This window comes from Ursus arctos, unplaced genomic scaffold, assembly GCF_023065955.2.
Source record: "Ursus arctos isolate Adak ecotype North America unplaced genomic scaffold, UrsArc2.0 scaffold_126, whole genome shotgun sequence".
Taxonomy (NCBI): domain Eukaryota; kingdom Metazoa; phylum Chordata; class Mammalia; order Carnivora; family Ursidae; genus Ursus; species Ursus arctos.
In genome coordinates, this window is record NW_026622793.1 from 50,675 (window position 1) to 76,255 (window position 25,581).

The 25,581-nt window shown below is 48.2% G+C and overlaps 1 protein-coding gene across 3 annotated transcripts in view; it reads right to left on the reverse strand.

Moving 5' to 3' along the window:
- The window catches only part of PGPEP1 (pyroglutamyl-peptidase I), a 29,357-nt gene extending 10,968 nt beyond the window's left edge, over positions 1 to 18,389 (reverse strand). Inside the window, exons 1-2 of one of the 3 annotated variants that reach the window (XM_026500532.4) lie at positions 18,268 to 18,389; positions 16,246 to 16,298 (exon numbers count right to left, since the gene is read on the reverse strand). In XM_026500532.4, the coding sequence (XP_026356317.1) occupies positions 16,246 to 16,298; positions 18,268 to 18,301 (87 nt within the window). In that variant the 5' untranslated portion in view covers positions 18,302 to 18,389. Of the gene's footprint in view, positions 1 to 13,399; positions 13,530 to 16,245; positions 16,299 to 18,267 lie in introns of those variants that run through there. The other 2 variants (XM_026500533.4, XM_044384773.3) reach the window with 2 other exon arrangements.
- Between the last annotated feature and the right edge of the window lie 7,192 nt (positions 18,390 to 25,581).

Genomic DNA, 25,581 nt, shown 5'->3' on the forward strand with positions numbered 1-25,581 from the left:
ATCTCGGACTCTCTCCACATCTCCACTGGCAGCAGCATAATGCCACGGCCTTTGGAGCTAAGCAGCCCAGTCTGAACGCTGTGTGACCTTGGGCAAGTTACGTAACCTCTCTGAGCCTCCGCTTTCTCATCCATAAAATCAGGATAAAAAAGTACTAAATTCACAAGGTCGCTATTCAAATTAAACGAACAAGTTCACAGGAAGAGTTCCAAGCCACTCTTGGCACATAAGTGCTCAAATAATGCCGGCTACCATTACTACTATTGTTTTTGCTGTTGTTATTACACTCTCCCCTTCATTACACCTGCTCAGAATTATTTATAGATTTGGTGTCTGCTACATAGCAGGGTCTCAGTATATGTTTACAGATGGACCCAACTCCTTAGGGATCCCCTAACCACCTTGAGCGTGAGGCGGCTTAGAAACATCATGAATTGTGCACAAAATTGGGCTACAGATCGCTCGCTGCATGTGCCCTTTTCTAGGGGAAATATCATTGCTTTCTTTCCTTGGATTCTCATTGTGGCCCACCAAGTGTCCACCTCTTAACTCCCTGCAGGTAGAGCCCAGGACCAGGTCACCTTCCCCAGATGGCTCAAGGCACAGTAGGCCCAGGACCAAATTTGCTGGTGCAACAGTGACCCTTCCGGCCCCGGCAGCCAGGGGCAGGGAGAGATGTTTGGTGATGGAGGTTTTGGCTCAACACGAAACACTAAGTATTTTTCAGAGTAAAATTAATACTCTGAATAATGATTATTGGCAGGATGGTCTCCTGTCATTCCCCAGTCTCATGCACTTGAAAATGCTACTGCTGGTGGACGTCACGGGGTTCTATGGATGGGTCCCAGGCAGAGCCTTTTCTGCATGCCCGTGGCCTCACTGAATTAATTCACTGCAGGTGAGTTCCTGCATCTCCTGAAGTGGCTTCAGGATTCCTTTATTTGATTGCCTTGACCTTGCTATCCATGCTGTCCCAACTCCACGCTCATTTGACTGCCGTTGCTGGAGAGTATCCAACACTTGGAAAGGGAGGTTCCTCCTCAAGGACAAATAATTCCAAATTGCTCCCCCAAGAGGGTACGTCCAGGTCACCTGGAGACAAGGACACCTGCAGGGTTGGTGGGACATGGTGTATGTGTGGGGGGAGTCTCAAACGCCAACACAGGGAACCGGGACCCCATCCCTGTCACCAAGCCCAATGACGTGCAGGATCAGAAAGAGCCCCCTGCCCAGGAAATCCCATGGCCAGACAGACGAGGGCAGGGGGCAGACCTGCCCCCCCAAACACTGGTGCACAGGTGGACTGCAGACCACTGCTGTGGCAGGTGGCTGGTAGGCCAGGGGAGTGACATTTGCTGTGAAGTCAATTTCAAGACATTTAAAACACACAAGAGAAACGTTGTAAATGATTTTGTTTCTCTTACAATTATTTCTCTCAGTCATCAGTATTTTTACTCTTCACGTTCCCTTCTCATCTAAGCTTCAACTTCCTGGACTGTGCAATGGAATGGGTGAATGTTCTTTACAGGGTGAGGGGATCTGGAGATGAAGCAGGCACAGGGCTCGCCACTGAAACCCCCAAGAAGGCTGTATATCTGGGATCCTTGTTTCCATTCCCACTGGTTCATAAACACTCACTGGCTTGCTGCATGCCACGCACCCAGAGTGATTGTTTCAAAGGGCCACACCGACAGGGACCGACCGCCTTCCCCTCGAGCATTCTTCATAGTAAAGTGAATACTCCGAATAATAATTATCAGTAGGGCTGTTTCATAGTATTCCCAGATCTCACTCAATGGTTTGAAAATGCTACTACCCCCGTGGATGTTAGAGCATTCCATGGGTGGGACTTATGGGGTACCCCAAGTTTTGTTTGGCAAATTGATTTGAAGACTCAAGCCCCATGGTCTCCCACCCCACACTGACCCAACCTCTCGCCTCCCAAGGCAGAATTTAAAATCGCATCACACCCTTCCCCTGCTCCCACTCTTCTGTGCCTCCTGCCACACTCAGAATAAAAATCCCAACTCCCTACCATGGTCCATGAGGCCCTGTGGGAGTGGGACACTGCCAACTTCCTTGCCCTCTTCTCCCTTCCCTGCCCTCCTTGGCTCACTTCCTCCAGCCTCCCCATGTGGCCTCCCACACACCAGACTCATGCCTGCCTCAGGACCTTTGCACTGGCTGTTCTTGCTGCATGGAACACTCTTCCCCTTACTTTCTGGTCAGTGGACTCTCTCCTTAGCCTTCATGTCTCCGCCTCCTGAGAAGCACTTCTAGCCCCACAAGATGGTGTCCTTGCCCCAGCACAGGACATGCACACAGTAGGTGCTGGTGGATATTGGCTGAACAACTGAGTGGCTCAAGAGTGGACTGGGAACAAATGTAGACCCAACGGTCTGCTTTCCTCAACTATAAATGCGGGTTTGGACGAGCTGCCAGATGGGACCCTCTCTTCTCCTTTCATCTGTCCCTACATTTAAGTAGCTCCCGGGGGCACCTGGCTGGCTCAGTCAGAAGAGCATGCGACTCTCGATCTCAAGGTCATGAGTTTGAGCCCCACGTTGGGTGGAGAGATGACTTAAATAAACCTTTTAAAATAAATAAATAAAAGTAACTCCTCACTATTCACAATAATGAAGAGGTAGAGACAGCCCAAGTGTCCATCAGTAGATAAAAGTATAAGCAAATAAAATGTGGTCTAGCCACACAATGGAATATTATTCAGCCATGAAAAGGAACGAAGCCCTGATTCATGCTACCATGTGGATGAACCATGAAAACAGCGTGCTGAGCGCAAGAAGCCAGATGCAAAAGGCCACACAGTGTATGATTTCATGTATATGAAATGTCCAGAACAGCCAAATCCATAGACGCAGAAAGTAAACTAATGGTTGTCAGGGGCTGGAGAAGGGAGGCTAGGGAGTGGCTGCTAACGGGGATGGGATTTCCTTTGGGTGATAGAAATGTTTTGGAAGTAGATAGAGGTGGTGATTGCACAACATCGTGAACGTACTAAATGCCACTGAATTGTTCATTTTAAAACAGTTACTCTTACGGTATGTAAATTTCATTTTGGTAAACAGAGAAAAGAGAGAAAAAAGTAGCTCTTAACTGCATGGGTGGTGGAGGGTAGGAGTCAGGGGCATAGCCTCCAGAGCCAGGTGACCACGTTTGTTCCTTCTTCCTACCACTCACTGGCTGGGTGACCTTGGGCAAGTCATTCACCTGCTCTGTGCCTCAGTTTTCTCATCTGTAAACAGGGTTGTACCCATGTCATAGGGAGGAAAAATAAAACAATATACATAAAAGGCATAGTGTCTTAAAATGGCTCAAAAGATGTTAACTCAAACTATATTTTAAAACATGTATGTGCTTTCTTTAAAAAAATTCAAAGCAATCTCTTTTGGCTAAAATGGAGCCTCGGGAATCAGATTTACAACCCCCTCGCCCCCGGTCTGGAACAACTGGGAAAAAAATAGACAAAATATGTAATAACACTTTTCAGACATTGAGGAGTCAAAGCTGGGGTTCTAGAAAGGGTAAGAAGGCTACGGTTTGTAGAGTGGAGTCCTGGAAAGAAAATAGCTGGGGGGAGGGGAAGGGGAGAGCTCGATCAATGCAGAGATCTTTCGAGGGTCTGAGAACTAATGGGCACATATAGGTGCTGAGACCAGGGACGGAGCCTCTTGAAAGGAGCAGAGGAAACAACACTCAGAATTCACACAGGGTGTAAATACTTGGTGTTCCTACCAGTCAGAATGGAAAAACTTCATAAGGAAGTGGAGAAAAATTAGCCCGAGAATAAAGGACTGTTCTGGTCCTGCCTCGCAAAACTTAACAGCAAGGCTGGAAAGGATCAAACTATTTCCAGCAACTTAATTGTACCCCAGAACAAAGCTCAAGAACATGTAGAGGAAATTAAAAAGTATCCAGCGGGCCACAAGGTAAAATTCACCAGGTCCGGCATTAAACTGAAACTCACCAGACAAGCAAAGCAGCAGAAAATTACAACCCATGAGGAGAAAAATCAATGACTAGAAACAAGCCCAGAAACAACAGAGATGGTAGAATTAATGAACAGATAAAGAACTTTAAATCAGCATATTTTGGGGAGCCTGGGTGGCTCAGTCGTTAAGCATCTGCCTTCGGCTCAGGTCATAATCCCAGAGTTCTGAGATCAGCCCCGCGTCGCATGAGACTCCCTGCTCAGCGGGAAGCCTGCTTCTTCCTCTCCCATTCCCTCCACTTGTGTTCCTTCTCTCAATGCTTCTCTCTCGGTCAAATAAATAAATAAAATCTTAAAAAAAAAAACCAGCATATTTAAAAAATCCATACAGATCAAGTCTGAAGTTGTGCCGCCCCCCACCCCCCAGCCCAGGTCTCATCCCCAGACTTCACAGGTCAGTACTGTTAGCAGCACACACACTCATGCACACCTATCTCCATCTATTATACACACCTGAGAAAACTCATAATATTCATTTTTACATCAACCGTATCCTTCGGTTACTGTTTTCTCCACTCAGTCTTCCATCTCAGAGGTCTAGCTAGATGGTTACATGTAGATCTTATTCCTTCCCTTTTCCCTGGGGCACAATATTCCATCTCAGACACTAGCTGCCATGGATTTAACTATTTCGCTACACTAGAATATGTAAGTTCCAAGTTTCCTCAGCTACAAGCCATGTCACTGTGAACATCCTTGCGTACATGTTTTTTTTTAAGATTTTATTTATTTATTAGACAGAGACAGCCAGCCAGCGAGAGAGGGAACACAAGCAGGGGAAGTGGGAGAGGAAGAAGCAGGCTCCTAGTGGAGAAGCCTGATGTGGGGCTCAATCCCAGAATGCCGGGATCATGCCCTGAGCCGAAGGCAGACACTTAATGACTGTGCCACCCAGGCGCCCCCCTTGCGTACATTTCTTGCACCCATGTGTGAGGCATAAATGCTAATAAGAAGTGGCCTTGCTGGGGTGCCTGGGTGGCTCAGTCGGTTAAGCATCTGCCTTCAGCTCGGGTCATAATCTCAGGGTCCTGGGATAGAGCCCCACATCAGGCTCCAAGCTCGTTGAGGAGTCTCCTTGAGGATGCTCTCTCTCTCTCTCCCTCTGCTCCTCCCCCCCCTCCCCCGGTGGCACACACTCTCTCTCTAAAATAAATAAATATATCTTTTAAAAAAATCCAATGACCCCAAAAGCACAGACAGTAAGAGAAGAACAGAGAAATTAGATTTGATAAAAGTGAAAAACGGTTGCTTATCAAAGAACACCATCAACAGGGTGAAAAGACAGCCCGTGAAATGAGGGAAAATATGTGCAAATCACATATCTGACAAGGGATCAATATCTTGAATACGTAAAGAATGCCTGCCATTCAACCGCAAAAAAAAAAAAAAAAATTAACAACCCAATTTAAAAATAGGCAAAGGACATGAATAGATATCTCCCCAAAGAAGATACACAAATTGCCAATACGTATATGAAAGGATGCTCAATGTTACTAGTCATCCAGGAAATGCAAATCAGGACTCCAGCAAGGTGTCACCCCACACCTGTCAGAATGGCTAGGATCAGAAAGACAAGAATTAACTCGTGCTGGCGAGGACGTGGAGAAGGTGGAGCCCTGTGTGCTGCCGGTAGGAATGCAAAATGGTGCAATTGCTGTGGGAAATAAATGACTGTTCGTCAAACACTTACAGAATTACCGTACGATCCAGCAACTCCACTTCGAGGTCCATATACAAAAGAATTGAAAGCCAGGTCTTGAACGCACGTTTGCACACCTGTGCTCATAGCAGCATTTCCTCACCATAGCCAAAGGTGGAAACAACCCAGATGTCCATCAACTAATGAATGGATGAACAAAATTTGGTCTATCCATACAAGAGAATGATATTCAGCCTTAAAAAGGAAGGAAATTCTGATCTAGCCTCCAACGTGAATGAACCCTGAGGACATTCTGCTGAGCGAAAGCAGCCAGCCCCAGAAAGACAAATACTATGTGACTGCACTTATAGGACCCCCTAGAGGACTCCCCCATAGGACCCCTTTGCACTTATAGGCCTCCCTAGAGGAGGCACAATCATGGAGGCAGAAAGTAGAACAGTGGGTGTCAGGGGCTGGGGGAGGGGAACGGGAGGTTAGTGTTTAATGGGGACAGAGTTTCAGTCTGGGAAGATGAGAAGTTCTGGAGAGGGCCGGTGGTGACAGTTGCACAACAATGTGGATGTCCTTGATGCCACTGAATGGGACACTTAGACATGGTTAAGGCAGTAGATTTTGTTATGTTTATTTTCTCAGTTTTTTTTTTTTAATGTTTCTTTTTGTTTGTTTTAAGATTTTATTTATTTATTGGACAGAGAGAGACACAGCGAGAGAGGGAACACCAGCAGGGGGAGTGGGAGAGGGAGAAGCAGGCTTCCCGTTGAGCAGGGAGCCCGATGCAGGGCTTGATCCCAGAACACTGAGATCATGACCTGAGCCAAAGGCAGACGTTTAACGACTGAGCCACCCAGGTGCCCCTATTTTCTCACAGTTTTAAAAAGAAAAACAGGGGCGCCTGGATGGCTCAGTCGGTTAAGCATCTGCCTTCGGCTTGGGTCATGATCCCAGCATCCTGGGATGGAGTCCCTGCATCAGGCTCCCGGCTCAGCCGGGAGTCTGCTCCTGCCTCTGCCTGCTGCTCCCCCTGCTTGTGCGCACGCTCTCTCTCTCTCTGATTGATAGATAGATAGATAGATAGATAGATGATAGATAGATAGATAGATAGATAAAATATAGAAAGAAAGAAAGAAAGAAAGAAAGAAAGAAAGAAAGAAAGAAAGAAAGAAAGAAAAGCAGAAAGCCATGGTCTGTATTAACTGCCTTGCCTCTGGCTAGCTCCCTGAGCACAGATGCTAAAGGCGCCCATTGTGCCAACATCAGGCTCTCAGGAGGATAAATGGCTGCTCTTCGGCTTCTGTCCCTGAGTCTGGGGTCTGAGTACACTGTTCCCCACACCCCAAGCCCCCCCGCCCCGGCCTTGGAGATTCAGAGTTTGGCTCCTTGCCAACTGTACGTCTACACTCGTTGAAAGCTGGGAACTACCCAGATTCCAATTTTAAATCCTGCAGAACTTTCTGGAATTCCTCTCCCTGCCTTTTCTCTCCATCCTGCTGGGAAATCTAAAACCTGCAGAGTAAACGCCCACTTTGATGCCCTCCACATACATACGAGCTACCGGAATTTCAAACTCACAACAGCCTGGCCAGGAGGAAGGGCCCAGGTGTGTGAAGGCACCCAGTCTGGGGCCCTTCTCTGTTCCCTGGAATGATGAATCCTATCTCTCTGTTGAGATCTTGAACATGTGGGGGACATGAGAGGGAACAAACTTTTTAGTTTTCACTTCAAAGTTTTCAGTTTTCCTTCCGCCCCCCCCCCCCAACACCGTTCCCCAGGCCCGGGGCTGGATGCCCTGTCACATTGAGCTCTGCTTCCCCCATGGCGGTGCTAACATTTACTTAATATTTTCCTCAAACTCATTCACTTACTTTTTCCCCCTTACATAAATTTAGCCTCATCCCAAGTGACAATATCCTTGAAGTTATGGGACTTGAGATGCTACTTACAGGTGTTTCTTCTAAAACACTTTGTGCTAAATACATAAGCACCATAACATTACCATGTGTGCCCTACACACAGTGTGTATGTGTGTGTGTGTTCTTTTCATGTATGAAATACTTGAAAAACAATTTATGGTACTTCTCTCTTCCTCCAAAAGAGTGTTTTTAAGTTATTCCTTTTGAAACTAACTCAAGTAATGTTTCTCGACACAGTGTTTGGACTTTTTGCGCTCAGGCTAAAAATAACAAGAACTATAAGAAAATGCTTAGGGGCGCCTGGGTGGCTCAGTCGGTTAGTACGCCTTCGGCTCAGGTCATGATCCCGGGGTTTGAGGATCGAGCCCCATGTCCGGCTCTCTGCCTGGTGGGGAGCCTGCTTCTCCCTTTCCTTCTGCTGCTGCTCTGCCTGCTTGTGCTCTCTCTCTCTCTGTCAAATAAATAAATAAAAATCTTAAAAAAAAATAAAGCTGAAGATAAGAAAAAAAAGAAAATGCTTAATTTAAATGAGTAAGCTCTCTTTTTGCAGAAGCACAGGTTAGCAATTCTGTAATTCCTTTCTGTTTATTCTCGGATTGAGCAAAGAAGAGAGTGAGCTGAGAATCATGGGAGCAGCCCCCCCCCCAACTGTCAGAGGAGGAAGCCCTGAGGCTGGAAATGAAAAACACAAAAGCAAACCAGGTCTTGTTGGATCAGAATTGGAGGTATCTGGGGGCACCTGGGTGGCTCAGTCGATTAAGTGTCTGCCTTTGGCTCAGGTCATGATCCTAGGGTCCTGGGGTCCTGGGATTGAGTCCCATGTCAGGCTCCCTGCTCTGTGGAGCCTGCTTCTCCCTCTGCCTCTGCTTCCCTCTCTCTCTCTCTGTCTCTGTCTCTTGTGAATAAATAAACAAATAAATAATCTTGGGGGGGGAAGAATTGGAGGTATCTGTGTAAACTCCAGGGTTTTGACATGGAAATGGGTAAAGGTAAGGGTGTGTGTGTGTGTGTGTGTGTGTGTGTGTGAGTGTTTTCCACCTCTGCCCACTGAAAGAGCTCAGAAGTAATGACACCCCAGTAGCAGTGAGCACACCCAGCTCCCAGCTCCCAGTTTTTAAATGTTATTATTGAAGACAAGAATGAAGGCTTTTTGTCAAAATTGCTCATTTCAAGGCTGGAGCAGGGAAAGAATGTGCATGAACCTGGAATTCCCAGAGGACCCATCAGTTTCCCTCCAAGGTATGGATACCTAAGAGAAATGAAAACCGACGTCCACACAGAAACTTATATGTGAACGTCCATAGCAGCATTGTTCACAACAACCAGAAGGTGGAAAGAACCCAAATACCCATCAACGAGTGAATGGCTGGTCAAAATGTGGTACGTCCATACAACGGAATATTACTCAGCCATAGAAAGGAATGAAACTCTGACACACACACTACAGGGTGGATGAAACTTGAAAACATGCTGAGTGCCAGAAGCCAGACCTAAAAGGCTGCATGTTGTGTGATTCCATGGAAAATGTCCAGAACGGACAAATCCATAGAGACAGAGAGTAAATTCGTCATTATCAGGCACCAAAGGAGGAATGGGGAGTGACAGTTATGACATGGGGTTTCTTTCTGGAGTGATGAAAATGTTCTGGAATTAGATTAGTGGTGATGGTTGTACAATTCTGTAAATAAACTAAAAAAAAATCACAAAATAATATATTTCAAAAGGGTGAATTTTATGGTATGGGATTATCTTTCAATAAGATTATATCTTGGTTTAAAAAAACAAGAACAAGGGGCGCCTGGGTGGCACAGCAGTTGAGCGTCTGCCTTCGGCTCAGGGCGTGATCCTGGCGTTATGGGATCGAGCCCCACATCAGGCTCCTCCGCTGGGAGCCTGCTTCTTCCTCTCCCACTCCCCCTGCTTGTGTTCCCTCTCTCACTGGCTGTCTCTCTCTCTGTCAAATAAATAAATAAAATCTTAAAAAAAAAAAAACAAAAAAAACAAGAACAAACAAGGACATGAAGCACCTGACATCCAGAAATTCTAGTCAGGTAGAAATCAGAAAAGAAAAAAGAAAGCAATGCCTGATAAATGTAGTGAAGGAGCCTGGATGGGATCGTGGAACAGAAGAAGGACATTAGTGGGGAAAATCCATGAAACCTGAATAAAGTCCAGAGTTTAGTTAAAGTAATGGAGCAGTGTTGGGGTCTTCATTTTGAGAAATGTCGTAGTTACGTAAGATGTTAACACCAGGGGAAATCAAGTGCGGCATATATAAGAACTCTTTGTATTCTCTTTGTAATCTTCCTAAATTCCTAAATTAATTTCTAAAATTATTCTGAAATAAAGTTGATTTACAGAAAATGAGCCTGGAACCAAAAAAAAGAAAGATGTGCTCAGAGGACGATGGGGACACAGCAAAAGCACACAGGAGCCCGCCTGAAGGGGCCGCCATGAGCCAGGTTTGGGACAATGTGAACATCAAAATAAAGGAAGAGAGTAAGCGATTGTCACATATTGAGGACGCTAAGTATCCATGAGTCCACATGGATACAAAGAGACTCCTCAAAGCAGAAGGCCATGAAAAGTGTCAAAGGAAAGATGGAATTAGAAAACCACCATTTGGTGACCACCAACTAAAAGATAACTGATTCCGGCAAGACTCAGCAGGAGATGCTAAAAGGAGTGCGTGGAAGTCTAAAGAAGTATTTATATGGTACAGAGTATCCTACTACAGGATACTTTTCAATCACAAAAGGCAAGATAGTGATATTGTAGGAGAGAAATCCACCAGATCTCAGCTTTAGCAAGTGATCAAGGTCAACAACCCCAGACGCGACGCTTCAAAATCTGGTGCCTCCTGATACAATGCACCGAGAAGGACACACCATCACTTCTGTGGGATTCCTGCCAAAACCAACGGTCTCAGTGCATTCATGAGGAAACACCCAACCAACCACACTGGAAGACACTACGGAGGAGTGAGCAGTTCCCGGGAAATGTCATCATGTTTGACACAAAGACTGAGGAACTTTCCAGATTCCAGGGGACTAAAGAGATGGAACCATTGAACACAACGTATGATAGAATTTTCTTTATCATTAATAAAGCAATGATCAAACAATAATTTATTAATAAATTATTAACCAACTAAACAATGATTTAATTATTAATAATAAACAGCAATTAACTAACTTGTTAATAAATACATATTAATAAGGCGATCAGTAAAATCCGAATAAGGGCTGCAGACTGTAGAATTGTATCTATGTTAAATGAGTCTGATTTTAGTCATTGGGCTAAGGCTGTGTTTTAGGAAATACGCCACGAATTATTTAGGGGCCAAGGGGTATCATGTCTGCAATTGACCTTTAAATGACTCAGAACAGGGGCGCCTGGGTGGCTCAGTGGGTGGAGCATGTGACTCTTGATCTCAGGGTCGTGAGTTCAAGCCCCACGTTGGGTGTTGACATTGCTTACCTAAATAAGCCTTGCAAAATAAATAAATAAAAGACTTGGAACAGGGCAGTTCCTCAAAGAATTAAACAACAAGTTATTATATGATCCAGCAATTCCATTTCTGGGTGTATATTCACAAGAATTGAAAGCAGGCTCTTAAATATTTGTATGCCCGCGTTTGCAGCAGTGTTAATCACTACAGCTAAGATGTGCAAACCACCCACGTGTCTCTCAATGGATGTCTGCATAATCTATATGGCGGAATATTATTCAGTCTTAACAAAGGAAAGAAATTCTGACCCAGGCTACCGCATAGATGAACCTTGAGGACAAGAGGCTGACTGAAATCAGCCTGGCACAAAAGGACAAGTACTGTCTGGTTCCACTGATAGGAGTCCCTAGAGTTGACAAATTCATTACCGACCGAAAACGGAATGGAGGGGCTGGGGCTGCAGGAAGGGGGAACGGGCAGTTAGTGTTTCATGGGGACCGAGTTTCAGTGTGGGAAGATGGGAAAGTTCTGGAGACGGATGGTGGTGACGGTTGCACGACAATGTGAACGTGCGTGAACTGTACACTTAAAAATGATCAAAATGGTAAATTTTATATATATTTTACCACAAAAAAATGATTTAGAAGTCAAAAAAAATTTTTTTTTCCATTATACTTATCTATCTACCTAATTTATCCTTAGAGAAAGAGCGTAATACAATGTTAACATTTGGAGAAATCTGGGTGGGAAAGGACTTCTCTGCCCTATTCTTATGACTTGCCACAATTTTTATGTAATTGGAATGAGAATAAAGACAGTCGCTTCTTCTCCCCTCAGGGCTGGGAGAAGTCTCCAGCAAAGGCTTTATCTCGGCATGAGGTAAGGAATCTCCTCCACCCTTACAGCTGTCACCAAGACTCCACTCTTTTTGATCCCTCCCCCCCAAGGACTTGAATTCCACCCCTCCCCCTTTTATTTTCCTGTGGACCTGGCAGATCTTTCTGGCAAGAGAAAAGATGTTAAAAGGCCAGGAATGAAAAGACTCCACCCCCCAGGTTTAAACTGAGGACCTAAAAGGATCACCTTTACTTGTTTGGGTCCAGCTGGGGAGTTGTGCCCCCGCTGAGTCTGCTGGCTACGGGCCAGCCCACCCACAAGCCCAGGCACGGCACTCCACGAAACCACCTCTGTGCGCAGGGGGACGAAGGATGCTAACTCAACTCCTGACCAGGCCAAGAAACCTTCTCTGGGGCACAGTAACCCCCCACCCCCATGGTCACTATGACATGTGATTTCCAGGGCACTTGGGTGGCTCAGTTGGCTAAGCGTCTCCCTTGGGCTCAGGTCATGATCCCAGGGTCCTGGGATTGGGGATTGAGCCTTGAGCCCTGCTCAGTGGGGAGCCTGCTTCTCCCTCTCCTCCCCACTTGTGTTCTCTCTCGCACTCTCGCTCTAATAAATAAATAAAATCTTTTTAAAAATTAAAAAACAAAAAAAGCCACCAAAAATATACCACCACCACCTACCCGACCCCACTCCCGGCCCACAGCATCCCCACAGTGCGGCATCCACCTGTTCACCAAAGACCCTGAGAGGGGCATCCCTGTTGTTTCATTATAGAAGCCCCCCAATGCCCATGTGAGCGGGAGGAGGGGGTAAGTAGGGAAAAGAGCCAGTTGCCCCTCCCACCACCAATTCAGGCTAAGCAAGCAGCAGCCGGCACGTGGGGGACACAGAGGCTGTGCCATCCTGTTTATTTGCAGCTTAAGATGAGTCCAAACTCACCTAAGATGACCGAGATCTGGACAGCAGCTGCCTCCGGGGCAGGGTGGGGAATGCTGGGGAAGGGATGGGGGCAGGAGGGAACATTCCAGGTTCACGGAAATGTGCACTATCTTAATGGAAGCAGCGGTGACATGGGTTTAAATACTCTTCACTGAAATGATAGGGGTACTGAAGATCTGTACGTGTCACTTTATGCAAATTACATCCCAATTTTAAACAAGGCAAGGGAGGGGAAGGAGCAAGCTATAAAGTTCAGCTGAAGTTATCAGAAGTGGGTGGCCTGTAATCTGGCTAAACTCTTGCCTCTGGACACTTTCTGTTCCAACAGAGCTGGGCAGTTCTCCTGGGGGAGGAGGGGAGTGGCAGCATCCCCCAAGTCCCACGACACTGCAGCGAGCGCAGCCGCCAAGCACACACCGTGAAAGAAACAGGGCTCACGCGCCCCAGACGGGCGCATTGTCTACACCCCAGTCTACCTGACAAGACCCCGCCGCGAGGCCACATCTGACCGATTCCCTTGACCCCACAACAAAGACCCCCTTTGTTCCCTGGTTAATATCCTTAGCAGGTCTGTCTAGACTCACTGTGGCAGTAATTGTCCCGTGATGTCACGAGGACCTGTGACCCAGCTCCTCCTCGCTGCGCTTGGGCAGGGAACACTCCAGACGGCCCCAAGCCAAGGGGGTCCCGGCCCTTGACACCCACCTGAGCCTCCTAGGAAGAGAGAGACCTGCAGGCAGTGTCCCACGTCCACCACCCTAGACCTGGGGGAGACAGGACACTCCAAAAATGCAGTCCGTCCTTTGGGAGGTGCTTAGGGGTAGTGTCATGCTGGGGAATGATGAAAAGGGGGTGCCCTCTGTCCCCCGCACTCCCACCTCCCCCATGTGGCTGGTGGGAAACAGTTCATTCTCCACTAGAGCACAAGTTCACCCAAGGCATGAAGAAGGAAGGTCAGATGAGAGAGGGACAGAGGAGGTGCGGGGGGGGGGGGGGGGGGCAGCAGGGGGAGAGAGGAGAGAGTGAAAGACAGAGACACAGACAGATAGATGGAGACAGAGATGGAGACATAAGGGGAGAGAGACAGGAAAAGAAGGAGACGGAGAGAGATCCACAGAAAGGCCAAACGAAACTGAAAGAGAGAGACAGAGAGACGGAGAGAGATATGGAGACATAAGGGGAGAGAGGGAGAGACCAGAGGGAGGCTGACAGAGACAGAGACGAGGAGACAGAGAAGGGGAGAGACAAGTGAAGTTAGCTGGTCCCTGAGAGAAGAGGGGTTCCTTCTACAGGTGACAGTTCGGGATTCTGAAAAACCCATGGGGACAGGAAGCTAACTGCTGCTCACTATGGGTAACGAAACTCCCATCTTCAGCTTGAGGTGATCAACATGAACTGTCACCTAAACTCATGTCTGGGGGCGCCTGGGTGGCTCAGTCATTAAGCGTCTGCCTTTGGCTCAGGGTGTGATCCCAGGGTCCTGGGATCAAGCCCCACATCGGGCTCCCTGCTCCACTGGGAGCCTGCTTCTTCTTCTCCCACTCCCTCTGCTTGTGTTCCCTCTCTCGCTGGCTGTCTCTCTCTCTCTCTGTCAAATAAATAAACAAAATCTAAAAAATAAAAAATAAAAAAATAAACTCATGTCTGGATCACACCAAGAACACTCTGAGCCATATTTTCGTGCGGGATAGATTGGACGCATGCAACGGGGCACCTTTTCATTGCCAAGTCTGTCTTATCCAGGTCAACTAAAACACACCAAGGACAGCTCCCAGCAACCCCACAGACGGATCCCTCAGACACTGCGCTGCACCAAAGGCACTGGACCCAGGCGCAACTCCACTGACGCCAAGTTCTAGAACAGGCGACACCCACAGTGGCAGAAAAAAAAAAGAAAAAGTCAGCAGAGATGTTTACACCTGGGGCAAAATAGCTATGAAGGGACACAAGGAGCTTCTGTGATGAGAAAGGGGTTGGGAATGTTCTAGATCTTGATCCAGACACAGGTGGCGTGTAGGTGCACAGGTGTAAAATTTCGTGGAGCTACACTGATGGGCACTCACTCAGAGTATGTATGCGCAATTCCAGTGTTTTGGTTTTGGTTTTAAAGGGGGAACAATCACATCTGGGAAGGTTGGTGTCTTTTTCGACCCATGGAATGGTAGAGAATCCTCTCTTCTTGTTTCATAAGCTTGAGGAAGGAAATGGAAAGTCTAACAGAGGCAAGGTCTGGCAAGATGGGCGACCCAAATGCAAGGGGCATTTCCCCTCCAGCAGCAGGATGAAAAAGCTGCCATCCTCCACCATCCGCATCCCAAAGCTCAGAGGGATTTCCAAAGATTGTTTAATTGATTTTTCTCCTATTTAGATGCAGATCGTAGTGTCTGGGGCCCAGGAATTCAGACACACGGCTTTGTGTCCACTCAGCCCCGTGAAGGCTCCTGTCTGAAACTCGCACAAAGCCAGACACACAACGTCTTCAGAAACACGCTGTTTCCTTTTTGTCTGGGGCTCCAGGGAGCGGGTGCAACGAGCAGAGCCTCGGACACGCTCCCATCTGCAGGGTCCTGGGGTCCCCATCACTCTGTTCTACTCAAAAAGTGGGGCAAAATACTTTATTAAAAAAAGGAAAGTAGCCAAGATGTTGAGGTCTCTCCTAGGGCTGATATAAAAGGCGGGGGTCCCCCAAAACTAGGAGTGGACACACTGAGGTTTCAACTTGGATTTTTCTCCAAATTCAGGGCTCTGGAGTGAAAAGCTTTAAATCAAGCAGCTAATGGGCTAGGGTTAACATGAGTTTGGCTCCAGTCTCTACAGATCTGATTTATATAAGGAGAAAACGTTTCTCTCTTTCTCTCTCCCCATTGTTCCCGTCTGTCTCTCCAAATGCCCCATCTGACAAAGAAAGTGGAAGGCTTGCAGGCTGACAACCTGCCCAGGACAGTGGGAAAGACACCCCCACCCCCAATATGCAGCTTTCTCCTCCCCCATCTGCTGGGAAGCAAGAGTGAGGGTCACTATACCCTCTCTACAGGTTAATACATCCCCCAACATCCCTGCCTGGTCCCCCCAAACCTGGCGGGGGCACGGGGCACTTTTGAGTCACTGCCACTCCCGTTTCCTGGCTGTATGACCTCAGATAACTCTCTCTGGGCCTCAGTTGCCTAGTCAGTAACATGGGCACAAGAATGAATATATCCAACCAGGCAAAGGTCGTGAGAGAAATCCGGAGTGCTTGGTGCAGAGCAACCCAACGAGTATAAGTTGCACCGGTCACCGTTTGGAAAGATGGGGGTATCAGACTTAAATGTTTTGCGGGAAGCTTCAAGGGAGCCGTTCTCTTCGTAGATTCCTTCCTCTCTTTGGTGCCATCTATTTCCAGGGGGAGCCCAGCCCTGAGTCTGATTCCTACCCTCCACATCTGAGTTACCTGGACTGCAATCCAGCTGGCATTCACGGTGTGTTCTCCAAAAGGGCCAAATCCTGAAAAAGCAAACAGTAAAAGCAGCATATCACCACCCAGTGACCTTTTCCAGCCTGCCCAGGGTTGGGCTGCTGCCTCCGCCTGGCAGAACAGAACAGGGAACTTGGGAGCAGCTGCCATGGGGGACAATGTCGGGGGCCTGGTCCCGCGTTTTAGGGTGCAGAGCCCCTCTGCCCCCCCCCACTTCTCTGCTCTTAACTGCTTTTAACTGTCCTTTCTTGTCTTCACCTTCACCTGACCCTCGTGCCTGGCAAGGGGCCAGTGGCCTCCTTTTGCCCCAGAAAGGGCCGGCCTTTTCCCCCCTCTCAATTTTCTCCACTATCCCTGACCCCGTCTATAATTATTTTATCACTGTCTTTGTGCAGGGTCTCTGTGCTCCGTGAATCTCCACGAAGTGAGAAATGGCCCTTAAGGGATACATGTGGGTGCCTACCGGGCCAGGCTGTCCAGATACCATCCTGCCACCCTCCTCCCCACTTGCTCGAATTCCAGGCCCCACTTACAAACCAAGAGAGTGTCTGAGGATGTGCTAAGTGTTCTGCATGCACTCTGGCCTTCAGCCTCACTGAACCCCCTTCAGGCAAGGCTGTCTCCTGGACCCCTTTTACAGGAGCAGGACTAAGGCACAAACAGGTGAAAACTGCTGCCCAGGGTCACACAGCGAGAAGGCTGAAGAGCTGGGATTTGAAACCAGACCCATGAGAGTCCACAGCTCTTCTATTCTAATCACCCTGTCATCCTGCCAAGACATGAACATCTCCAAGAAAGGCTGCCCTGGAAGTGTGGGTCACTCCAGCTGGACAGAGAGTCCCACGTGGTGGCATGGCCCTGGGAGGGCCAGTGCGGGGAGGACCTCTCCACCCCTTCTCTTTTCCTGCATAGACTGAGTCCCAGCTCCGCCACCTACAAACAGGGTGACCTCTGTAAGCCTCAGTTTCCCCTGTGCAAAATGGAGATGGCACAGAGGTAATGAATTCATGCAAGGAAAATGGCCAGTCCAGTGGCTGCCTGAGGAGTCCAGCACTGGGGGAACAAATAACCAGATACAGGAGGGCTGGGGGGTGGGGGGACGGCAGCAACTCTCCCCCCAATTACACACACCTGTTAAGTGAGTGCCTTCTTCCACCTTCCTGGGAATTCCAGGATCAGCCTCACACTCCCGAGGCTACAAAACACTTGTGTGAACCTTAGCTGGATCTCCCACTCTGACCCCTCCAGACAGCGGGTCAAAATGACCCCCCAACCAGAGGCCCCGGCGGAAGTTGATGCCCACGTGGCCCTGAGGCGGAGTCTTGTCGATGAGGAACAGTTAGTTTCAGGGAGTTGGTGACAGTGGGGACGGGCTCACCCATAAACAGCCCCGGGGCGGGGGTGGGGGGGGAGATTTTTGACCCACACTGTCCTAGGGACAACAGGAGACCGGCCGGCCACCCGAGGTTCCCCGACCTCCACCTGCTCTTGCCTCGGGAGAACAGCCCCCCTTAGCACAGGGCTGGGGGTGCAGTGGCTGGCAGAAGGTTCATTTGTCACTGGGGCACTTCCTGCCCGCAAATCGGCCTTTGTCCCCTGGGGCCGTGGGTGGGGACAGGCCCGATCTCGGGAGGGGCAGGGAGAAGTCCAGTCCTGCCCACCGGCCGGTTAAACAGAACAGACAGGTGCCCAGAGGACCACTGTCTTCACCCGGGGAAGGAAGGACGCCAGAGGGGCCTGTCCTGCGCTGGGCACTTGACCGGACCCCCGACAGCCCTGTTTGCCCCGACCCCTGACAGTAGGACTATAGGGGCGCCCCTTCTCCACTTTCTACGTGTTGCGCGGACTGAACTGGGCGATGACATCTTCCAAACCTGGGACGACTTCTAGCACCTGCCCCCTCCCGGGCCACCGCGCCCCTGACTACCCCGCCGGCTCTGGAGCCGCCCCACCCGCCCCTGCCCGCGGTCACTGTCACCGCGGCCGCCATCAGCGTACCCGTCACCACCACCGCCTTCCTGGGCTGCTCCATGGCGGGCTCGGGCTGCGCCTCTGACCCGCTCCTGCCGGGACTGGCGAGTCGGCCACCGCCGCCGCCGCCGCCGCCGCTGCCGGGACCCCGCGCCGCCCCTCCTCCGGCCCCGCCCCCGGCCCCGCCCCCGGCAGGGCCGCTTGGCGTGCGCGCCCCCGGGCCCGAGACGTAGCGTGCGCGCCCCGACCCCGACTCACACCCAGGAGCGCCCAACTCCTAGCCTTCCCCAAACTCAGTGTCCCACCTGTAAGATGGGGACAGTTCGTTCCGTACGATGTGGCCGCTTGAACTCACTGAGTCAGGCGCTGCGACGCGCCGGTCATTTATTCCGCGTGTTCACTGAGCGCCCGCTGTCTGCCCACTGCTGGGAATCACCTGGCTCCCTCCCCCGCCACCTCCCTGGAGGGCTCCGTTATTCACTCTGTTCTGCAGAGGAAGAACCTGAAGCATGGTTCGTAGGGCCACTTGACTAGAGCCTCCTGGAGTCAGAGAAGCGGCATGCATGTGGGCCAGGAGGTTGAGAGGGGGAACGGAAAAAAGTGAAAACCCAGCATCACAGTAAGATGTTGCCGAAGGTCTTCACAGGCTCCCATGTTGCAAAGAAGGAGGCCAGTGTGGCTCCACAGACCTCAGCCTCCCCTCTTTCCATCTCCCCAACACTCAATCCACTTCTATCCCCAACAGTCCAACAAGGGCCTAGCGAAGTCCCACCCCAGGGCCTTTGCATTTGCTGTTGCTGCTACCTGGAGAATGCCCTGCAGGTTATCTGCAAACCTAGCTGTTTCTCTTCCTTCAGGAGTCAGCTGAACCTCACCTCTTCTTAGGGGTTCTACTTACCCTACCTGGCTGAGACCCCCCCAACCCCCCATCCTCTGTGAGTAGGTCCATCTCCTTTCCTTGCTTCATGCTCTTTGTAGCAGTGATCACACTCCGTTATAGACACTGCTTTTCTGGTTTCTTTCCCATTTCTTCTGACACAGGAATTAGGACTTCCAGGGCAAGGATGTGTCTCCATTACAACCATGTCCATGCGCCCAATATGTGCCTGGCATACAGTAGGTCACCCACTAATGTTGATCAGAGACCAGAATTTCTCCAAAAAACAGCCAGAAAAATAAAGCTGTGTTTCTCGCCACATCATCAGAAAACGGCTAGACCTTGGACTTGGGTCACTGACATCTCATTCCAAGCAGCCTTGGCCCGGGATGAGCTACGGTGCCGACTCAAGAGCTATCTGTCTCCGGCCCTGGCCTCGGAATACCCAGGGCAGTGCTCATTGGACTGGCCTGGAGCCCTGGTTTGCGAGCACAGACCAGAGGTCACATACTCAGTGGCTATTTTGGTCTCTGGCAGCTTCAGGTAGAATTCAGAAAATCTGAGAGCCGGCCTGCACCAGCTGTGGGAGCAAGACCCAAGCCAAGTGGGAGAAGAGAACAGAACAAAAATCTCACCAAGGATCACGTTTCATAACTTGAACATGTAGTAAGTGTCTGTGCATGTTGCTAGAAGCCAGGGTTGTGGAGGGAGGGAAGGCACCATTTTCCCTCATCCCACCGTACAAATGGGAGGAAACACACAACATCCAGAGTCAGTGCTGATGGGGAGAAACCAAGTCACACACTACTGCTGAGACTGCATGGGAGAAAGGCGCAGATACATGGGTAACCCAACTCACACTCGGGCCCTGTCTGAGCATGTCCCTGGTGTTTTCTTTCTTAATCTCACAAAACCCTTCAAGGGAGGACTGTTCTTATCCCATTTTTCAAGTACGGAAACAGGCCCAGAGCAGCTCAGTTGCTTGTCCCAGGGTCACATTTGGGAGGGACAGGGATTTGGAGCAGGAGTACATAGTCCTGTCCTTAGGGAGGACAAGCAACCCCCAAAATATCCTGGCTGGTTCTTCCAAGGTTGGTGCTCAAGGATCTACTTTGCAACAGTGGCAGGATAGATGAAGGATCAGGGTGAAATAGAGGGTGCCTTAAAAAAAAAAAAAAAGCAAGATGGGGGGCGCCTGGGTAGGTCAGTTGGTTAAGCGGTCAGCTTTTGATTTTGGCTCAGGTCACGATCTCATGGGCCTGGGATCAAGCCCCACTTAGGGCCTCCGTGCTCAGCAGGGAGTCTGCTTGCAGATTCTTTGTCTCCCTCTCCCTTTGCCCCTTCCCCTGCTCACTCGCCCCCATGCACACGCTCCCTCTTTCTTTCTCAAATAAATAAATCTTAAAAAAAAAAAAAAAAAGCAAGATGGTTACGTTGGAAAGCCAAGTGCAATAAAGTGCCACTATCACATGGAAAAGCTTGGCAGTTCCTCGAGAAGTTCAACGTAGTTACCAGAGGACCAGCAATTCGACTCCTAGGTATAAACCCAAATAATTGCAAATGGGCGCTCAAACAAATACTTGTATGCGAATGTTCGTGACAACACCATTCAATTGCCAAAAGGTCAGTACAAACAAACAAATGCCCATTGATGGATGAATGGGGAAACAAAATTGGTCCATCCCGGATGGAATATTACTCAGCTATAAAAAGGAAGGGAGTTGTGATACATGCATGGATGAACCTTGAAAACATCATGCCTAGTGAAGGAAGCCAGTTACAAAAGGACACAGGGTGTAGGATTCCACTTATATGAAACCTCCAGAACCGGGAAGTCCATAGAAACAGAAAGGAGATTAATGGTTGCCAGGGGCTGGGAGGAGGAGGGTGGGGAGTGACTGCTCATAGGGATGGTGTTTGCTTTTGGGTGATGAAATAGTTCTGGAACTAGATAGAGGTGATGGTTGCACAACATGGTGAATGTATTTAATGCCAATGAATTGTACACTTTAAAATGGCTTAAGGGGTAAGTTTTATGTTATATGCATTTTATCAGGAATAAAAGAAAGAAAGAAAAGAAAAGAAAAAGAAAAAAGGAAAGGAAGGAAGAAAAAAGAAAAGAAAAGAAAAAAAGGAAAAAGAGAAAGAAAGGGGGAGAGAGGGAGGGAAGGGGAGGGGAGAGGGACTCCTGGCTGGCTCAGTCTGTAGAGCATGCAACTCTTGATCTCGGGGTCTTAAATTCGAGCCCCAGGTTTGGTGTAGTTTTACTTTAAAAATAAATAAATAAATAAAATATTAAAAAAGAAAAAAACCAGCGTGGACACATTTACGGAATGAAAAGCAAATGTAAAAGTTAGAAAGACCAACACAAATGTGTTTGCAAATGCAGACAATATCTCAGGAAGGAAAAGCAAGAAATTGATAACACCTTTGGGGAGAGAACCAGGGTGGAGGGGTGTGCGAAAGTGGAGGTGGAGGGGGAACACTGCCAACGTTTCCGCTGCTATCTGGAAGTAGAGCATTTCTGGGAAACCTGTAGTAAGCTGAGATGGCAAAGAAGCAATCACCTTTCGTTTATATGGGAAAATTTTTGAGCATTCCCAGACCCCCCCAGAATAACCTCTGTCAGGCTTTTCTGGTACCTGAGGACACATCCTGTTAATGGATGTCCAAAGTAAGTCAAAATAAAACACAGACGCCCACAGTCACAGTTCAGTGCTCTGGCGGCTTGATGCTGGGAGGCTGAGTGCAATTCTCAGAGAAGGCTGTCTTCGCTTTTCACTCTTTTCCTTAGAACAAAAGTCCTTTCTGATTTCTTTCAGTTAGGGAAAATAGGTACTAATGTGGAGGTATTTTGTAAAAGCAAGTGGCATAATGTGAACTTTTGAAAAGTTGGGCATACCTATGCTCAGAAGTAAACACAATACGGAAACTTTCGCCTTTAGAAAAATGCCACTAGAGTTTTAGTTTTGTTGTTGTTGTTGTTTGGTGGGTGGGGTGGGGAGGAGGGAAAGAGGGAAGCTTAAACAGGCTCCGTGCCCAGCGTGGAGCCTGATGCCAGGCTCGATTTCACCACCCTGGCATCATGACCTGAGCCGAAATCAAGAGTCAGATGCTTAACTGCCTAAGCCACCCAGGTGCCCCAGTGTTTTTTCTTTAATTTCTTTAATTCTTTCATTTAAAATACACATAACATAAAATTTGCCATTTTTAAGTCTATGTTCAGTAGTGTTAAAAGTACATTCACGTTGTCGTGCAACTAATCTTCAGAACTCTTTTCATCTTGTAAAACGAAAACTCTGTCCCCATTAAACACTAATTCCCCATCTCTCTCCCCCAGCCCAGGCACCCACCATTCTACTTTCTATCTCTATGAATATGACTACCTTAGGGACCTCATATAAGTAAAATCATAGAGGGGCACCTATGTGGCTCAGTTGGTTAAGAGTCTGCCTTTGGGGGCGCCTGGGTGGCTCATGGGGTGCCTGGGTGGCTCAGTCGGTTAAGCGCCTGCCTTCGGCTCAGGGTGTGATCCCAGCGTTCTGGGATCAAGCCCCACATCAGGCTCCTCTGCTGGGAGCCTGCTTCTTCCTCTCCCACTCCCCCTGCTTGTGTTCCCTCTCTCGCTGGCTGTCTCTCTCTCTGTCAAATAAATAAATAAAACCTTTAATTTAAAAAAAAAAAAGGGTCTGCCTTTGGCTCAGGTTATGATCCCGGCATCCTGGGATCAAGCCCCACATCCAGCTCCTTGCTCAGTGGGGGTCTTCTCCCTCTCCTTCTGTGCTCTCTCTGCTCAAGTAACTAAAATACTTTAAAAAAAGTAGAATCATACAGCTTTGTCTTTTTGTGACTGGGTTATTTCAGTTAGCACTGTGTCCTCAAGGTTCATCCACGTTGTGGCATGTGTCAGAATTTCCTTCCTGTTTAAGGCAGATAATAAACCATTGTATGAATATACCACATTTAGTTTATCCACACATCCACTCTTGGACACTTGGGTTGCTTCCCCCTTTTGGCCATTATGAATAGAGCTTCTATGAACATGGGTGTACAAATATCTCTTCGAGACCCTACTTTCAATTCTTTTGGTCACTCAGCTTTTATAACTTATTTGGAAACAGCTTAATAAGACTAATAAAAAGTTTCAAAAATAGGGACGCCTGGGTGGCTCAGTTGGTTAGGCATCTGCCTTGGGCTCAGGTCATGATCCCAGGGTGTTGGGATCGAGTCCTGAATCAGGTTCCTTGCTAAGCAGGGAGTCTGCTTCTTCCTCTGCCTGCTCCTTCCCCTGTTTGTGCACTTGCTCTCGCTCTTTCGCTCTTGGTCTCTCTTGCTCTATCTCTGGCAAATAAATAAATAAAATCTTTTAAAAAATTATTTTTAATAAGTTGCAAAAATAACATTTCCATGGACCCTTAACTCAGCTTCCCTCCTGAAATGGTCTATCTTACTAACCTATTGTCAAACCAGAAATTGACATTGGTACAATGTAACGGACTCAGGAACCACACCTAATTTCCCAGAGTCCTTGGAAGAAAAAGAAAAGTTTCATTTGTAAAGAATTGTTTCTTCTAAAATGTTTATGCAAGGGGTGCCTGGGTGACTCAGTCAGTTAGTTAAATGTGGCCTTTAGCTCAGGTGGTGATCCCAGGGTCCTGGGGTTGAGCTCCTAAGCAGGGAGCCTGCTTCTCCCTCTCCCTCTACCCCTCCCCCCATTCATGCTCTCTCTCTCTTGCTTTTTCTCAAATAAATAAATAAAATCTTTAAAAAAATAAATAGAATGTTTATGTGATTTTCTTAGGGAGAGAATGGAGGCCAGCGAGTGTGGTGGTTAGAGCCAGCTGGCTTGAGTTCAAATGCATGCCCTCAGATGAGTTACTTTCCCATTCCAAGCCTCAGTTTCCTTATCTGTAAAATGGGGATTACAGAGTGCTGGGGCGGGAGCAGATAGTACTGGGAGGGAAAGTAAAGTCTAAAATAAGAGTATCAGCATGGATAGCAATGTGGTCATACAGAATGGAGCATCTTTTTTTTTTTTTTAATAGAATGGGATGTGTGTCTTTCCTTGCTGTTCATAACCTTAGCAGTCTTGTTTTGTTGTTTTTTTAAGATTTTATTTATTTGAGAGAGAGGGAGAAAGAGCGCCCAAGCAGGGGGAGAGGGAGAAGGAGACTCCCCACAGAGCAGGGAGCCTGACACAGGGCTCGAACCCAGGAACCTGAAGATCATGACCTGAGCCAAAGGCAGCTGTTTAACTGACTGAGCCATCAGGCGCACACACACACCCCTTTTTAAACTAGTCTCCATGCTGGGCTTGGAGGCTTGAACTCACAACCCTGAGATCAAGCCTGAGCTGAGATCAAGAGTCGGATGCTTAACTGACTGAGCCACCCAGGAGCCCCATGCCCTTAGCAATCTTGAGGAAGCCTGGGCAGGTGTCCTGCGGGATGCCCCCGATCTGGGTCTGTTTGATGTCCTTGTTGTGATTAGAATGGGCTGTGGGTGTTTGGGGAAGACCACAGAAATGAGATGCCCCTTTCATCTCATCATATCAGGGGTTCTTAACATCCCCACAATGTATCACAGCGGCGTAATCTGGATCACTCGGTGCAGGGGGCTTAAAACAATGCAAATTTATTCTCTCAGAGTTCAGGAGGCCAGAAGTACAACATCAAGGTGTCATCAGGGCCACATTCTCTCTAGACGCCCCAAGGGAGGATCCTTCTTTGTATCTTCCAGGTTCTGGGGGGCCCCGGCTCCTGCGGATGCTTTGGCTTATGATTGCATGGCTCCAACCTCTTGTCTCTGTTTTCTCTGGGTCTCAAGTCTCCCTCCGCCTTTCTCATAGAAGGACATCGGTCATTGGGTTTCGGTTCCTGCCTGAATCCCAGACAATCTCATCTCAGGATCCTTCACTTCAACCTGAAAAGACTCTTCTTCCAAATAAGGTCACATTCACAGGTTGTGGAGTTAGGACTTGGACACGTCTTTAGGGGACCTGCCATTCAGCCCACTGGGTGTGGTAACGGTCACAGGTCTTCACTATCAAGTCATTATTTCCCCCTTTCTCTACTCTATTCTTTGAAAGTGAGTCACTGAGCCCAGCCCACCCTTGGTGATGGTGGTGAGGTTATATATATATTTTTAATGAATGGAAAATATTCTGTCTAGTGGGTGAACCATGACTTACTCAACAAGTCCGCTGCTGTTCTTTCTGTGCTTTTACAATTGGCAGCATTGCTGCAAGGCCTTGGCATGGAGTGTTTCCCTTCATTTGCAAGACCTCCTTAGTATACAATATCAGAGTTGAAGGGCATGACACGTTTATGGGCTTTGGGACATAATTGGCAGATAATGCCAATGCCTTCCCCACTCAAAAGGAAATATATATATATATATATATATATATATATATATATATATATATATATATATCTACCAGTTTCACCACAATCTTGACAGCA